Source organism: Juglans microcarpa x Juglans regia, chromosome 6S (assembly GCF_004785595.1).
Source record: "Juglans microcarpa x Juglans regia isolate MS1-56 chromosome 6S, Jm3101_v1.0, whole genome shotgun sequence".
NCBI classification, from domain to species: domain Eukaryota; kingdom Viridiplantae; phylum Streptophyta; class Magnoliopsida; order Fagales; family Juglandaceae; genus Juglans; species Juglans microcarpa x Juglans regia.
In genome coordinates, this window is record NC_054605.1 from 9,008,434 (window position 1) to 9,025,987 (window position 17,554).

At 38.1% G+C, this 17,554-nt stretch overlaps 1 protein-coding gene across 8 annotated transcripts in view; it reads left to right on the top strand.

Annotated features, from left to right (window-relative positions):
* The window catches only part of LOC121236394 (AUGMIN subunit 7), a 44,194-nt gene extending 32,985 nt beyond the window's left edge, over positions 1-11,209 (top strand). For all 8 annotated transcript variants that reach the window (XM_041132815.1, XM_041132818.1, XM_041132819.1 and 5 more), the window contains 6 exons: positions 14-105; positions 305-430; positions 6,617-6,707; positions 7,968-8,075; positions 9,624-9,722; positions 10,759-11,209. In XM_041132815.1, coding sequence (XP_040988749.1) covers positions 14-105; positions 305-430; positions 6,617-6,707; positions 7,968-8,075; positions 9,624-9,722; positions 10,759-10,950 — 708 coding nt within the window. In that variant the 3' untranslated portion in view covers positions 10,951-11,209. The remainder of the gene's footprint in view (positions 1-13; positions 106-304; positions 431-6,616; positions 6,708-7,967; positions 8,076-9,623; positions 9,723-10,758) is intronic.
* The last annotated feature ends 6,345 nt before the right edge of the window (positions 11,210-17,554 follow it).

Below are 17,554 nucleotides of genomic sequence, written 5' to 3' on the forward strand. Positions count from 1 at the left end.
CCCTCTTTTTCAGGGACGAGGAAGCTATGAAGATCGAAGTGAAATGCTTCGTCTTATTGTTGATCTTGTGGAGGCGAGCATCTATGCTGATAATCCAGAATGGAGGTTGTGATGATTCTCAGTTTTATTTTTACTTCTAATACAGTTTATATTATGATTATTCAGTTTTCTTGTTTCATCATGAACAATCACAGTTTATAAATTTATTATTCCAAATCTTGTCTAATAAATGCATATTAATTGTTTTCTGATATCTGAAAATTTCTTGAACCTGAAATCTGGTTTGCTTTTCTATTTGCTGCAGCATAGATGAGCAGGTGTCAAGGGATATACAACTTATAGATTCTATTGCTGAAAAACAAGCTCAAATATTCTCAGAAGAATGCAAGTTGTTCCCTGCGGATGTTCAAATTCAATCAATCTATCCACTGTATGAATAGAATTTTCTCATTTTTGTTTCTGTTTTCCTTGAAGATCTACTTATTAAATGTATAAAACTATACCAACATAGGCCAGCTTTAAACTTTTCTCTTTCCTTTCATAGATGTACCCCATATAAAAATGATGTCATCAACTATGTATTGTCAAAGTTTGGAAAAGTAGCTCTTTGTTCCAAACTTTGGATGGAGTTTTTAAAAGATGTCATGAAGAATTCTATTAGCAAATGTGTTCATTTAGGATTGCATATATTAGAACGGATATACCATTTAAAACTTGGAAGATTGTACACATGGAGTTGTCCAACAACAAATGCTTATGGTAGACTAGTTTCTAGGTTCATTTTATACAAGTATTAGAACTTCATTAAATTGAAGAAAAAATTCAATTTTTTATATGTAAAATTTTATTAATAGGCGTAACCAAGTGCCAACTGCAGAGGGTGTATACAACAAAAAACACCTAGCCAGGAAGAAGAAATAGATACAAGGAAATCATGAACATTAAAGTCCATTAAAATCTAAAGCGATTATCCAGAAAAGAATCGTGTTGAAACAGATTCTTCTGAGTTAATCTAGCAACGTTCCTTGTCTTCAAAGTTCTGATCATTCTTTTCCCTCCCCAAAATAACCCAAGCTAACCTAATTCTGCCAAAAAATATCCCACAGGGCCCTGGCAACCTTGCAATGCAGTTGCAAGTGGTCCAGTCTCAACACTTTTCCTACACATACAAAACCAGTCAATCACAATAATACGGCGTTTCGGTAGATTGTTCATGACCAAGATCTTTCCTAATGCTGTCATCCATACTAAGAAAGAAACTATAAGGCCTCGTTTGGGAACATAAACCATCTCATCTCATCTCATCTTAAAATTTCTCATATTTCCTTCCCAAACACACTTTTCAATTTCAAATCTTAAATTTTTTATCTAATCATTACAACTTTACCAAACTTCCAAACAAAACAATTTAACCTTTTCAAATTCCAAAACAAAATAATATTAGAAAATTATATTATAACAATATTTTAACTTTATAATATTTTTTTATTCATATTAGAGTAAGTTCCATTTGGTTAGTTGGAAGAAGGTATGTCAACCAATTGATTGTGGTGGGTTGGGGATAAAAAACTTGAGATTGTTTAATAGAGCATTACTTGGGAAATGGCTTTGGAGATACCACTTGGAAAGAAATGCCTTATGGAGAAATGTTATTGATGTAAAATATGGTAGTTTGTGGGGAGATTGGTGCTCAAAAGATATAAGAGGTGCATATGGGGTGAGTTTGTGGAAGTTCATTAGGAAAGGATGGGGGGAATTTTCTAATCATATTAGATTAAAAGTGGCAGATGGGAAGAGGATACTTTTCTGGCATGACTTGTGGTGTGGGGAGTCTACACTTAAATTGGATTTTCCCTCTTTTATTTTATTTTTTGATAAGTAAGAGCATATTTATTGATACGAATGAAATAGACGTAGCCCGTGTACACAAAGAAGTATACAAAAGAACACCTAAATACATTCTAAGATCAAGAGATTAAAGACAAGAAGTCAAGCACATTGTTTACATTAAGTACAATGGCTGAAAACCAAAGCATTAAAGTGTGCATGAAAAAATTCTGCAACTCTGCCGTTGTACACTCCCTATCTTCAAAACACCGCTCATTTCTTTCCAACCATGTGGTTTGGGCCTTCCATTGGGGCATTACAAAATGGTATCAGAGTCTATCCTAACTAGAAATGTGAGACTTGAGTCGTGCCACCTACGATGGACTTACCAGACGAGGACGTCAAGAATTTAAAGGGGGGAGATTGTGATACCCCATATGATAAAGATAATATAGTAGGTGGTGTCAAAATACTAGGGAAAGCAGAAAATACGAAGTGAGCTTTTTGGAATAATTGCCTCTCATTCAACATAATCCCAAACTATACAAGGAAGTAAATAATCTGCTATACACGGAGTCTAACTGCCTCCTAATATTCAGCCTCTATACATGGTAATATAATCTGGACAACTAATATTAACAGAGTCCTAAATTGTATAAACTCTTATATTGTATATTGTATACGTTAACAGGTGGTGTATGAGATTTTACATTGTTTGGAAATGAGAAGTTCTTGTTCTTTATAAGGTTCTAACGAGACTCCAATTGTATCATTGACTAGTCCTTTTGGAGTATAGGCCATGTGGTTTGAACCTTCCACTGGAGCGTTACACAGGTCCTTCACACTGTCTCTTGCGCACTATGCCAGCATGTCCTCAACAATTCCCATTTTACTGCATTTCCTTGTCCGCAGCTTGGTGTTGACCAACTAGTTTCTTGTAGGGCTACCAGCAAAAAATTCTCTCAATCATGGGTAATGGGATCACAGTTGCCTTCGCTAAAGCTCCCCCAAATCTTGGCATTACATCATTTTGCTTCAGGTCCGGTGTGAATGCCAGCATTTCATTGGAGAGAGAATTGGTTGAGGGTGTGCCACTCACTAGTGATCCTTTCAGTGCCACCCCTGATGGCGAGTGGTGCATTTTGGCCGCTTTTGCATCAATACCTGATGTCGAACCCATTTCAAAAATAGACGTCCCAAATTTTCCTTTATCCTCTGCATATTTGGGCCTGTCAATTATAACACTCAGCCCACTTTTTTGTGTGATTAACCTATGAATTGGGCCTATCATGGGCTCCCCGCCTGACTTTTTACCCAATAATGAAACCCAATTACCACCACCACTTGATGATGTGTCTAATTTTTCAATATACAAGCAATGGCTTCTTTCAAATTGCATAAAACATCTCTTTGAGTTACTGTGCATCTCTCTTTCTGCCAGACTTCCATTGAGAAGACCAGACCCATCCCTTCTGCCTTGGGTTTTGCCCACGTATGAATTGCAGAGGAGTCAAATTGCCTTCTCTATTCCCATTTCTGCCCCTAGTGTCAAGTTGAGTACCAGAAGTATGACCCATGCTCAGGCCACTGCATATGATCGGCTAGCCACCGTAGTTGCACTCCGGTCTTGTTGCTTCAGCTCCATTTTCTAGTTCCCATGACTTGGAAGAATGTTCTGGTCATCTCCTCGTGACCCATGACCATGACTTGAGAAAAACAGAGCATCGGCTCTGTGTAAGTTGGTGGCAAATTTTGCTCAACCTAGACCTTCATGCCCTTCAGGAATAGCTAGTATACCCCACCGACCTCCTCCACCATACTCCGTAACAACTAAATATCGGCCATGGACATTGGATCGTTGTTGAGCCAAAAATGTTGTGTTTTCTTCACGCATGTATTTTATGAATTTTGATTTTCTCTGCCTGGAACACTGCTTCCACAGTAGTTGCTAGCCACCCTACACCACCACAACTCTGTACTACAGACCTTGAAACCCCTTTACTCCTCCACAATATTTATGGAGCAGTTCCATGTTACTGTTGAGAACTCAAAAGTTTTCAATTTCAGCCAAACACGACAAAACTGACCCATAAAGATTTGCTAGAAATGATGATTATCACCTGCAGGAATCATCGATATATATATATATATATATATAGAGAGAGAGAGAGAGAGAGGAATGTATCAAACTCATGCAACCTTCGAGGATCGCAAGAGGACAAGGGATGAGCTTAAAGTTCTATTTTTTAAAACTTTGTTCTTACAGGTGGGGGTCATTGATTTTAATGGACTAAATGTCCATGATTTTCTACTTTTGGTTGTAAACCCTAGTTAGGTACTTATCATGTATACTTCTTGTCTACTTGGGCTATACCTTTTTCTCTTATGAATAAAACTTTTTGATTACGTATAAAAAAAAACTTCTACACATCACAAAAAATAAAAATTCTATTTGCAAACCTATTTGTTGATACACCTTTTTTTGTTTTGATAGGTAATAAGAGAATTTATTCCAAGTAAATAGGCATAGCCCAAGTACAAAAGGAGTATACATGAGAATACACCTAGATACAAACTAAAGCAAAGTGAAAATGAAAAGCATTACAAGATATTCATGTCCTTCACTAGATTATTCACCCAAAAATTTAAAGTGCTAAAGAAAAAATCTCTAAAGTCCCCCATTGTGCGTTCACAATCTTGGAAGCACCTCCCATTTCTCTCCAGCCAAAGGCACCAGAACAAACACAAAGGAATCATCCTCCATTCAGCTTTATTGCCTCCACATCCCGCAGCGCCTTGCCAACTAGCCAAGAAATCCACCACTTGAAAAGGCATCACCCAAGCAATGCTTACCCTTGCAAATAATTCATTCCACAAAGCAGTCACCATATTGCAATGAAGAAACAAGTGATTTACTGATTCGCCATCTTTTTTGCACAAAAAACACCAATCCATCACATATAAACCCCTTTTCCTCAAATTATCAGTTGTTAAGACTTTCTCCAGCGACACCAACCAGCAGAAAAATGCCTTGTAATAGGAATTCACCGAGAATCTAAACTTACTATCATGAACCCACTGCATCTTGTCCTCCCCGATCAGATCAATCTTCGACTCATAAAGTTTAACAAAGAAATCAGCAGCTTCACTCACTTCCCACTCCTGTAAATCTCTAGTAAATTCCACATTCCAATTCAGCATGTTATTAGAGAATAAATATGAATCAGCCACAGCAGCCCCTTTGTTTTTAGCAATCCTGAAAAGACTAGGAAATGCTAATTTAAGAGGTAAATCACCACACCAAATGTTGTGCCAAAAGAGAATATTGGTCCCGCTTCCCACTTTGAAATTAATATTTTTAACAAAGTCCCCCCATCCCAACTGTATGGACTTCCATAAACCCACCCCAAATACCCCTTTTATACCATTAGAACACCAATTCCCCCACATCCTTCCATATTTAACATCTACAATCTGTCTCCACAATGCATTTCTCTCATTGATGTATCTCCAAAGCCACTTCCCAAGAAGAGCTTTATTAAACAGCTTTAGGTTCCGCACACCTAAACGTCCACTAGACACCGAAATACAAACCTTATACCAACTCACCAAATGAAATTTCCGTTCCTCCCCAATGCCATCCCATAAGAAATTTCTAAAAATCCTCTCAATTTTTTTGGCCACCCCTGCTGGAATAGGGAAAAGAGAGAGGGTAATAAGTGGGTAAATTGGACAAGGTGCTTTTAATTAAAGTAACTCTTCCCCCTTTGGACAAATAGCTTTTTCCAACCAGCTAGTCTCCTTTCAATCCTCTCAATCACCCCATCCCAAACAGCCACAGATTTATGAGGAGCCCCCAAAGGTAACCCAAAGATATTTCAGGTGAAGAGAAGAATATTTCTGGGTGTTGATACACCTAACACCCCTTATGTGGAATGCTTACACGTAAGCTAACTTTTAACATTTCTTATACCTATATGGATCTCACAACAAGTGGTGTGTTTACAAACTGGCTTGTAAGTGGTAAAACTCTTTAAGAAAATGCAAAAGGTGCATCCAGGAGAGAGATTCTTTGAAATTTCTGCAGCATTAGCACAAGCTTGCATGTTCTGTAGAGAATTACCGTCACTCCTATGCATTACTGCTTCTTTTGCTACTTTACTGCTCTTGCTACCCCCAACTCCTCATTTTTACGAAACGGAATTTAGAAGTACCACAATTTTTCTGTTTATAGTATTCAATGTGCAGTTTATCTATATTATGTGGGTTACAACAAATGTTAATCCCTATAGTTGGCTCAAGTGCTAAGGGTCTTGGTCTTGGAGGTATGTTCCCCTTGGTCTAAGGTTTGAAGCTTGGGTATAAACAATTTTTAGGTCCAAGTCCTATCGGTGAAAAGTTGATAATTACCTAATCGGTGTGATTTAGGCATGTTACGTGGGTCTGGGGTTTAATCGGGTAAAAGACGTGTTGTATTTGCATGGTCTCTGGGTTTCCTTGTCATTAAAAAAACTCGGCTTTTCTTTCCAAATTCCAAGGAAGAATATTATTAAAAAGTTCATTGTCACACCAAACACACCATTGATGTGGAATCTTGCCACATCAGCTTACATAGAAAAGTTTTGGTATTTTGACTTCTTTTTTTTTTTTTTTAATGAATGTATTGGGTTCCACAGTAAGAGGTGTGCTACACCAGGCTTTTACATAGAACTCTTTTTTGGCTGCGGAACTTTGTTAGTAACTTTTTCAGTAAATATAATAACTTTGTGTTATCGATCTACATTTTCAGGCCAGATGTTTCTGAGCTGGAGTCAAAGCTTTCAGAACAAACAAAGATATTGTTGAATCTTCAACAGAAGGTCGATGATCTGGCATCAAAGGTTATCCCAGCTCTGTAGCCCTAACATATCTTTCACAATTAGTTTGTAAGTTTTTGTAAATTGTTTCTGCTGTTCAGCAGTCCGCCTAGTTTCCATCTATGATATCATCATTTCTGTGTTAACCTTATTTGGGGAGTGATGTTTATAAAATAAGTCCTTGATTCATGAAAATGATGCACCCTTTTATGGTTATTGGCCCATGTCGTGATTGCTTTAGCTTTTGGGATTTAAGGTTCTTCCACCTTGATTGTATCTTGTTAAATCATCATTACACAAAATAACAGCCAGGTGTTTTCTGTTCCTCAATAATTTTTCGTTATGATAAGCTTATTATTAAGTCAAGTAAGTTGGATGCATTAGAACAATTCAGTTTAGGTTGTGTTCTCTTCTCCCACCTGTTGCTGGCATGGGCATATTCCCAAGTTTTCAATGGGTAAGGTGATTCAACTTCTTGCTTCCCTCAAAATCATATTTTAGCAAAGACCATCTATAAATTCTTGCATCAGTTGTTTGTGTTGATGAAAATGGTCCTAACTTATTACTTTCACAGTTTTTACAGTTCTTGGCACAGTTTTTAGTCATTTAAGAAATTAAATCTGTGGAGAATTCCTCTTCAAATTAACATAAAAGTTCAAGAGCTTTCTGTAGTCCAATTGAAGCATTTGCTTTGAGGTCTCTGTGTGAGTGGATGATAGGGACAAGTGGCTTTTTTTTCTCTTCTCTCTCTCTGGATTTTTGTCATCTAAGAGCCCAGTTTGAGTTTTGGGTTTCGTGTTTTCTTTTTGGGCATTCTCTGCTATGTTTCTCATGTGTACTGGGTTGTGCTCCATTTTGTGCATTTAATTACTTCTATTAGCCGAAAAAAGAAAAGAAAATGTGAGCACTATTACATGTAGTTTTTAGATTATTTTTTAGATTTCTGGAGTAGTTCTTAGTGACAGAACAATTGTGTGCCCCCCGGGCCTTTCAAGTCAGAGGGGTAGGGCGTGGTTTCAGAGCATCATAGGTTTGGATCTTGGCTAGAAGGAAATAGAGCAGGAAATATATGTTTTGTGGTTTTTTCTCTATGACGATTCATTTTGAATATGTTTTCAACTCTTATCTTTTTAATGCATTCTAATCCACTCCATTCTATAATGAGCACTCAATTTTGAATGCATTGCTATATTTTCTACGTACCTCTGAAATCTGCATGCTATAAGTTATGCATTGTCTTTACTTTTTTTGCATCAATGTGATTGTATTTTTCCTCGTGTGTAGCATGCTTACAACCCAGATGAGGAGTACGCGGAGGTTGAATCCCAATTGCGGGCACATTTGGCATCTTTTCTAGAAACTGCAAGGTCATTCAATATGATTTACACCAAGGTGGCCTGCTCTTCTTTTTCTATTTTTCATTAAATCTGCTTTTAGAATATTTGATCATCTCACTTTCTTTTCTGACAAATTATTAAATGCCATGTATATTTGTATACATAATATTTCGAGCTGATAATATGAACTACGCCAGCCTATTTCTGGCAGTGATTATGAGTTGTATTGTGAGATGTATGATCAACATGTTTGTATGAGTTATTGTTCATTTTGTCTCTCTCGTTCTCGGTCAATGTTCTTTCTGTTTCAGTTTTTTACAGCTCATCTCGTGTTTTAAAAAAATTGATCATTGGGATGGGTTTGTGGAGTCTTCTCAGGCAGGAATCTAAGTCTTCCTCTTTCAGTGTTGCTCCTACAGATTTATTCAATTTCTGTCACTCACCAAGTAGGAGATGGTTGGAGGACCATTGGTCACTCAAAAGGAAGAGATGGTAATGGCTTAAAATCATTTTGTGATTAGCTTCAAGGGGGTGGTAATATTTTTTATAGTCGTTCATCGGTGTTGGGACAAAAGTTGCGACTCCTGGTCAGTCTCATAGTGGGTTTTTGCCGTCTAGAAGGGCAGATTCTAGACTGAAGACAAAAGAGTAAAAAGCTGTGTTCAGGGTTGGGACTCCTTATGCAGAGGTTAGCTAGGCTAAGGTCATGGTCTTACTGTTGACAACCATCAGGGGCAATTTGGGTAACTGCCATGTTGTTTTATGATAAGTAAATTTGGGTAACTACAATTTTTGGATCCCATTTGGCAATGGAGCAAAACGGACAAATCCATTGAATTTCAAATTTCAGAAGGGAAGGTTATTGCAAAATCCCATGTAAATTTTGCTGGCTGTGGTGCATCGGGAGAATCCAGAAGATGGCATGTCCGCCACACCCATCTCTATGTGCATCATTGTGAAAAATGATCTCATCTTGTTTAATGTGGTTTGAGAGAGAGAGAGAGGCAGGCAGGGAGAGAGAGATATTAGCATACTTTTGATGATTGTGAGAAGTTTTTTTCCCTAATAAAAAAGGGTTGGAGGGGTAACTAGAGGTGGTCTCTCTACCTGAGTGTGACCATAGTAACATCCTCCCCACTGGAACCGAACAGGAGAAGCTAAGATGGCAAGTGTAGGCGCTCCCCTCAAGTCGAGTTTGAGCCATAGCTTAGACCCTAAACCCACTAGGGAATTCAATGAGTCCTTAGGCAGCTAATACTAATAGTCTAATTCAAATCCATGTTATGGATTCGAATTCAAGACCTAATACATGCCAAACCACATGGGAGTAACCCAAGGACTATTGAATGACCACCCTCGGTGGTGAATATTATGAGAAGTTATTTTTATTTGTTGGACCTCAACTCACTCTTTCTTGACAACCCGTGTCATCATCCTATGTTGAAAAGTTCCAAGATAGAATCTATTGAACTTTTTGCGTTCCCTGTAAAATTTGTGACTTTTGTTTTTTATGCTGAGGAATATTTGCATCATACTTTCTTGGGATTCTTGATTTCTACCCTCACTGTTATCCAGTTTCTGAAATAGAATTCATATCTTGTAGGAAATTCGTCCCTGGACACATATGATGGAGGTACCACAGCTCCATGGGTTTGGCCCAGCTGCCAATCGCTTATTGGATGCATACAAAATGCTTTTGAAGGTATTTCATTGTCGCTTATTGATATGTTTTATCTTTGATTTTATTTATTTTATGTTTTTTAGTCTGGTTTCAGATTTCTCTCCAGGTATCCATCACTTAGATATTGTCATTATGTGGTTTGTGAGTTTTCTTTATATTGGCTTTCATATTAGGTTTGCTGGTGGTGGTTTACTACTACTAACATAAGTTACTCTATATGCATGGATATGTTTTATATGCAATTTCTGACCCAGCTTTCCCAAGTTTGATATTTTCCATAAATATGCATTTATGAAGTTCATTCCTCTTAGTTTCTCAAATCTTCCATAATTATACAGTTGGTACGTTGTGTTTTCATATTAATTCTCTGTATGCAATGCTAACATTCATTCAATCAAAAACTTTACTTCTCAGTTTACAATGCTGATTTCTTTCTTTTTCTTCCTGTTTCTTTCTGGGAGTGTATTTTCACTAGCACGTCCAGTGAGGTGGGGTTTGCTTGAATGCTACCATGATGTATGCGAGTACTTCACACTCATTCAATCTAAAACCCATCACTCATATTCTCTCTCTCTCTCTCTCTCTCCCCCCCCCCCCCCCCCCAAAACTCTTGGTTTTTCAAAATACGAATTACATGGAAGACATGGTCATACCCAAAAAAGTGAAAAAAAAAAAAAAAAAAAGAGAGAGAGAAAAAGAATCTAGAGGTTTTTGAAGACTGTCAAACATTCAGGGTCTCCCAACTTCAGCTCAAATAATTTTGCGAGGTATTGATAAAAATGTCGGTTGTACTTTTCTCTATTTTTTCATGAATTCCTGAATCTAGATTTCATCAGAGAATCACATCATAGATAACAAGTCTTAAAAAAGAAGTCTAATTAATAACTCATTACATACTCATAAAAAAAAAAAATTAATAACTCTATTACATGGATTCAAAATCTTGCACACTTGAGTATTTATTTTTTCCTTTCATGGATTGCATCAAACAAATATTTGTGCTTGTGAAAGAACTGGCCTGACCACTATTTTGGTGACTGTTGTGCATTGGTTGTAGTTCCTAGGGAATTTGAGGAATCTTAGAGACTCCCATGCAGCTCTGGCCGTTGGCTCATGCGAAACAATTGCTGGCGAGCCCTCTTCTGTAACGAGAATAATATCCGAGTGTGAGTCTGCATTAACTTTTTTAAATCGTGACCTTGGAATTCTCTCGGCTTCTATTGCTCGTGAACAGGGTGAGAGGAGATGAATTTATGCTGAAATTGTTACATAAATGTATTGCCCAGGGAAAGCATAGATGCAATCTTCATATTCTTTGGGGTACATTTGAAAAAACCATACTAATGTTGATTGCGACCTTGGAATTCTCTCTATAGGAATGTTCATTGTGGTTGCATTGTTGCATATTCCATTTGGATTTTAACGATATTGACTGAACAAGTGTTCGATATATAACTGTAGATTTAGGCCCTGTTTGGATAGTGAGATGAGATGAGATAGTTTTAGATAAAAATTGAAAGTTGAATAAAATATTATTTTTTAATATTATTATTATTTTAGGATTTAAAAAAAATTGAATTGTTTATTATATTGTGTAAATTTGAAAAAGTTGTAATGATGAAATGAGATGAGATGAAACTGTTTTTATATCCAAATGGGGCCTTATAGACGTGTCCATCCCATATCTAGTGTGGTCATGATCTCGGGTTCGAATCCTTGTATCCCAATTTTTAAGGAAAAAATATGGTGAAAGTGGAGAGATTTTCCAACTTGTTGACTGAGCAGAGTAACAAAGAAAAATGAACTATCCGTCCATCAAATGTCGGGGTATCAATCTAAATTCTAAAGCCCATGTGGACGGACTAGTTATCGATCTAAATCTCCTGAAGAAATACAGTAAATAAGATTCACAATGTCTTTATTGTCATTCCCTTCATATTTCGCCTATAAGATTGCCAAAAAAAAAAAGTAAATATCTTCAAGTAGGTAAATGTTAAACGTGGAGGCTTTTCTTTCCAACAGAGTAAAATGTATGTCTTCAGTCAGCTGCTTGCTTGCTAAAAAACTCTCCCTTCTTGAACCCCTCTCCCCTTCCACTGGAAGCCCCCATCTCCCTACAGAGCCCAAATGTAAGTATTTTTTTATAGTTTGAGGTTTGGGAGCAAACTGCCCGAATTAGATGTGGGGTCAGATCAATGCTCGAATCGACTTAAAAGAATTTGAACAGCATGCCGTCCAAAGAGCACCAAGAGGGTGTTTCAACCTTCAGTTCGGCCGAAATCGATCCCTATTCTATTAGGCTTGCATTTGGTTAATTGTGAAATGAGTTGTAATAGAGTTGTAGGTATATTATTATTACTACCCAAAAAATAGAGACCAACTTCATAGTTATTTTTTGTTAGATGAAAAACATCTTTGTTTACTACCAAATTACCAATCCTATCATGGATGGCATTACAACGACCCCTCGTCCCAGCCAACACAGATTTGTTGAAAGAAATTAGGGAGGGTTTTGGGTTGATTTAACACATTTTTTTTAAAAAAAAATATTCAGTTCTTTTAACATGACATAAAAGATTATTTTATTATTACTTTTCGCTACTATTCACTAGGTCGGAAAGATTTAACTCTTTTAACACATTTCAACTCTTTTACTAGAATATCTCAGGTATTTTCAAAATATTTTATTACTATTCATTATTTTATTATTACTTTTCACCTATTTTTATTATTATTCAATATTTTTTCATTATTTTTTCACTACTATTAACAGAATTTACTATTCAAATACAACATTTCTTTGAAGCTTTCCTTTCCCTCTCTCTAGAAAACCAAAAAGCCTGCCCCTTGTTTTTTTTCTCCCAGGGAGGAGCCTCCCTCTCCTATCCTCTTCAGTCTTCACCTAAACTGATAGGTATGAATACTTGTTTGCTCTGCTCACGGTGCAGAACCGACCTTCTCTCAATTCACGGTATTGAGAATACCAAACGCTAGTTTGTAAAACTGATTTCTTCCCCATTCCAAAACGTCACATGGTTCCATATAGGCAACCATTTACAACCTCGGAAACATGTCCCATAATAATGAAAAGCATTAACCAATAGAAGAAAACACCCAAACAAGGAAAAATCTAATAATAACAAATAAAGCAGTAAATGATAATAAAGATCAAGTCTCATGCCTCAAGCAACGTAGTCTGCCAACTTGACATTTGGTTTACTAGTTCTTGTGCTTCTTCTACGTGATATCATGGACCCTTCAATATTCGTATCATTCGCCCCTCCTGCAAAAATAACCTTGTCCTCAAGGTTAAAGTTTGGAAACTGCTCTTTAACAGTATAAATAGGCTCCCACGTAGCATCCTCTTCAGGTAATATATTCCAACAAATCAAAGCCTCCCTTACACGGCCACTCGCACTTTGAACCCAACGTTCACCCAAAACAGCATTAGGTTGTAGCAATGGTAAGCCATCATCTGCATATGGAGGTAAAGTTGGTTGCACAATCCCATGGTCCCCGAGTCGACGCTTCAAGAGAGCAACATGAAAAACAGGATGGATTTTTGCATTAGCAGGCAATTGAAGACGGTAAGCAACATTACCAATACGTTCGAGAATTTGATAAGGGCCAAAGAACTTGCTAGCCAACTTTTGATATGGACGCTTAAGAACAGAGTGCTGGCAATACGGCTGTAGTTTTAAATAAACCCAATCTCCTACCGAAAAAATTTCTTCACGTCAACCTTTAGCAGCCTGTTGCTTCATCCGATTGCGAGTAATTTCCAAGTTAACTTTGAGTTAGCGAAGAATACCATCCCGAGAAAGCAGAGAGCTATCAACCTCAGCTACGGCAGTAGATCCAGGAACATATGAATTCAAGATGGGTGGTGGGCGACCATATAACGCTTCAAAGGGTGTCATACGGATGGAACTGTGAAAGGAAGTATTATACGAAAATTCAGCCCAAGCAAGATAAGCTTCCCAACGTTTTGGTGTTGCATGGACAAAGCAAAGGAGATACTGTTCCAAGCACCGATTGACAACTTCGGTTTGACCGTCCGTCTCAAGATGATAAGCCGAGCTGGTGCACAATGTGGTACCCTGCAATCGGAAGAGTTCTCGCCAAAATGACTCATGAAAATCCAATCACGATCACAAACTATGGATGTAGGAATACCATGAAGCTTAACGATATTTCTAACAAAAACATCAACAACATCCCTGGCGCTGTAAGGATGGGCAAGAGCAATAAAATGGGCATACTTTGTGAGGCGGTCAACGACTACAAAAATGGTATCCTTACCGGCTGACTTGGGAAGACCAACTATAAAATCCATGGACACATCAGTCCATACACCCAAAGAAGACCCAATGGTTTGAGGAGACCTGCAGGGGAGCAGGTATCATATTTATTACGTTGACAAGAATCACACTGCTGGACAAGTAAGCGAACATCTTGTTTCATGCCACGCCAATTAAAAAGAAGAGACAAACGCTTATAGGTGCGAAGAAGACTAGCCTACTCGCCCACTTGGCTATCATGAAACTCATGAAGAAGAGATTTCTTGAGAGCTGGAGAGTCAGGTACTAAGATTCAACCTGCACGCATAATACACCCATCCTTCAGCATATGGTCCTCTACAAATAATGGATCAACTTTCAACTGCTGCCGAATGGGACCCAAAATTGAATCACGTTCAGTGGCAGTCCTTAATTCACGCCAAACTTCCCAAATAGGACCTGAGATAGCAATTAATTCTGAATCCCACCCACTACGAGATAATGCATCTACCGCATTATTTTCTCTTCCCGGTTTATAAATAATCTCATAATCAAATCTTAAAAGTTTAGCAATCCATTTTTGTTGCTCAGGAGTAGTGATGCGCTGCTCAAGTAAATAACGTAAACTCCGTTGGTCAGTGCAAATTTTAAACTTCCTTCCCAACAAGTATGGTCTCCATAAGTTAACTACCTCCAAAATGGCCAACATTTCTTTTTCATACGTAGACCATGCTTTTTTTGCAGGACCAATTGCCTTGCTAAGAAAAGCAATCGGTTTCCCCTTCTGAGAGAGTACCGTACCTACACCCAATCCAGAAGCATCTGTTTCAATTAGAAATTCTTCCAAAAAATTAGGAAGTGCCAAAACTGGCGTAGAAGTCATAGCACTTTTCAAATTGTTGAAAGCATCTTCGGCTTCATCAATACATGTGAACTGCCCCTTTTTGAGTAATTGAGTTAATGGTCAAGCAATAAGTCCATAATGGTGCACAAAACTTACGATAATATCCGGTGAGGCCGAGAAAACCTCGTAGTGCAATAACTATTTTTGGTCGTGGCCAATGAGTCATAGCTTCAATTTTTCGTTGATCAACTCTCACCCCCTTCGTGGTAATTATATGACCAAGGTACTCAACTTCAGTTTGGCCAAAAATACATTTTGAAGGCTTTATGTAAAAAGAATGTGCAACCAGTATATCCAACGTAATCCGAAGATGTTCAAGGTGGTCCGCCCAAGATTTACTATAAATTAAAATATCATAAAAAAAATGAGAATAAAGCGACGTAAATGCACTTTAAAAATTGAATTCATAACAGCTTGGAAGGTCGAAGGTGCATTGCACAATCCGAAGGGCATTACCAAATATTCGAAATGGCCATGATGAGTCCGGAACGCCGTTTTGTGAATATCGTCGGGATGAACACGAATTTGGTGGTAGCCCGCTCGTAAGTCAAGTTTGGAAAAGTAAGTCGCACCAAACAATTCATCCAACATATCCTCAATGGTCAGGATAGGAAAACGATCCTTGATAGTTGCCTCATTTAGAGCACGATAATCTGTACAAAATCGCCATGTACCATCCTTTTTTTTTTTACTAACAAAACTGGTGAAGAAAAAGGGCTCGTACTCGGACGAATCAACCCGATTGCTAACATTTCCTCAACTTGTCGTTCGATCTCATTTTTTTGGAAGTGGGCGTATCGATAAGGGGCCACATTTACAGGAGTAGACTCATCCTTCAACAAAATACGATGATCACACTCGCGCACTGGGGGTAAGGTTTTTGGAGTCTCCAAAACTTGGGAATATTCTGTTAACAAATGCTTAATTTCATCGGCAACAACTGATGTACTAGAGTGTTGAAATTCAGATTCATCCTCAATAGCCGTTAAACAAAACATCTCGGCACCCTGTTTCCATTCTTGAAATAAAGAATTGGCATCAACCACCCTAGAAGGCCCAATTGATTCGGCCTTAATGAGATATTGCTGATTATCCACTACAAATTGCATAGACCGCTGTGCATAATTATGCCCCACATATCCCAGCCTTTCAAGCCACTGATACCCCAAGACGAGATCCAAACCCTGGATAGGAAGTCCAAATAAAGTAGTTTCAAAATTGAATCCTTGGATTGAAATGGGAACCTTATCAAATCTCGCATGACACTCAAAATGGAGTAATAGGAGTAACCACCAGATTTAATCGGTTGACCATCGATTGGTTGATGAAATTATGGCTCGAGCCGCTATCGATCAATGCATTAAGTTCTTGGTGATCGATCACAGCTCGAACCCGCATGGTACGATTACCCAAACTTCCCGACAGAGCATGCAGAGAAATAAGGGGATCGGTTGGAGAGTCCATAGCCTCCAAGTCTTCTTCCCCTGCGACTTCCAGTGCCATCGGAACATCGGCCCTAATCAAACATGTCTAAGCTTGACACTTATGACCAGGGGTGAATTTTTCATCACAATTAAAACAAAGATTCTTCTCACGCTTCACTCGCATCTCCTCAAATGATAATCGCTTCACCGCCGAAGCTGGTAGAGGCTTTATATTAACTCGCACAGAATTGGGAGTAGTTAAAGTTGTAGACACCGTAGTATGATTGGTGGAGCGGAAATTTTGAACCATTGTACCATTGCCACCATTGATTTGCCTCACCTTCTAAGTGAAAGGAAGCTAATACCACCTTCTTCTTACCTTGAATCTCCTGAGTAGAAAAATATTGCTTCACACGGTCGAGCCAAACAGTGGGATCTTCACCTGCAAATCGTGAAAAATCAAGTTTCACCCTAGAATGCAATCATAAGGTATGATTCTTCTCTTTCTCCCTGGTGTTATCACCCTCTGAACCTATATCGAACGCTTGAGAGGAAAAAGACATTTCACTCTCACCCTCAACAGAATCAACGGGCTCGGAATCCTCTGAACTCGAGGATGACAATTGTGACTTTTTAGGAGACTTATGGGGGGATCCTTTATGACGACGATGTTCGTCCCGACTCGAGGAACGAGTGTTGGATTTAGCCAACTCCTAAAGAATGGAATGATTAGTTACACTCATTTCTTGCATAGTGCGGCGTAAATCGGAAACAACTCCTTCAAGTTGCTCCAAACGAGCCTTGTTGGTTTTTGCTGGATCAACCATTGATAGCGAAAAGGAATGAATCGTAGAGCTCTGATACCAATTGATAGGTATAAATACTCGTTTGCTCTGCTCACAGTGCAAAACCGACCTTTTCTCAATTCACGGTATTGAGAATACCAAACGCTAGTTTGTAAAATTGATTTCTTCCCCATTCCAAAACGTCACATGGTTCCATATAGGCAACCATTTACAACCTCATAAACACGTCCCATAATAATGAAAAGCATTAACCAATAGAAGAAAGCACCCAAACAAGGAAAAATCTAATAATAACAAATAAAGCAGTAAATGATAATAAAAATCAAGTTCCACGCCTCAAGCAACGTAGTCTGCCAACTTGACATTTGATTTACTAGTTCTTGTGCTTCTTCTACGTGATATCATGGACCGTTCAATATTCGTATCATAAACCCATAGT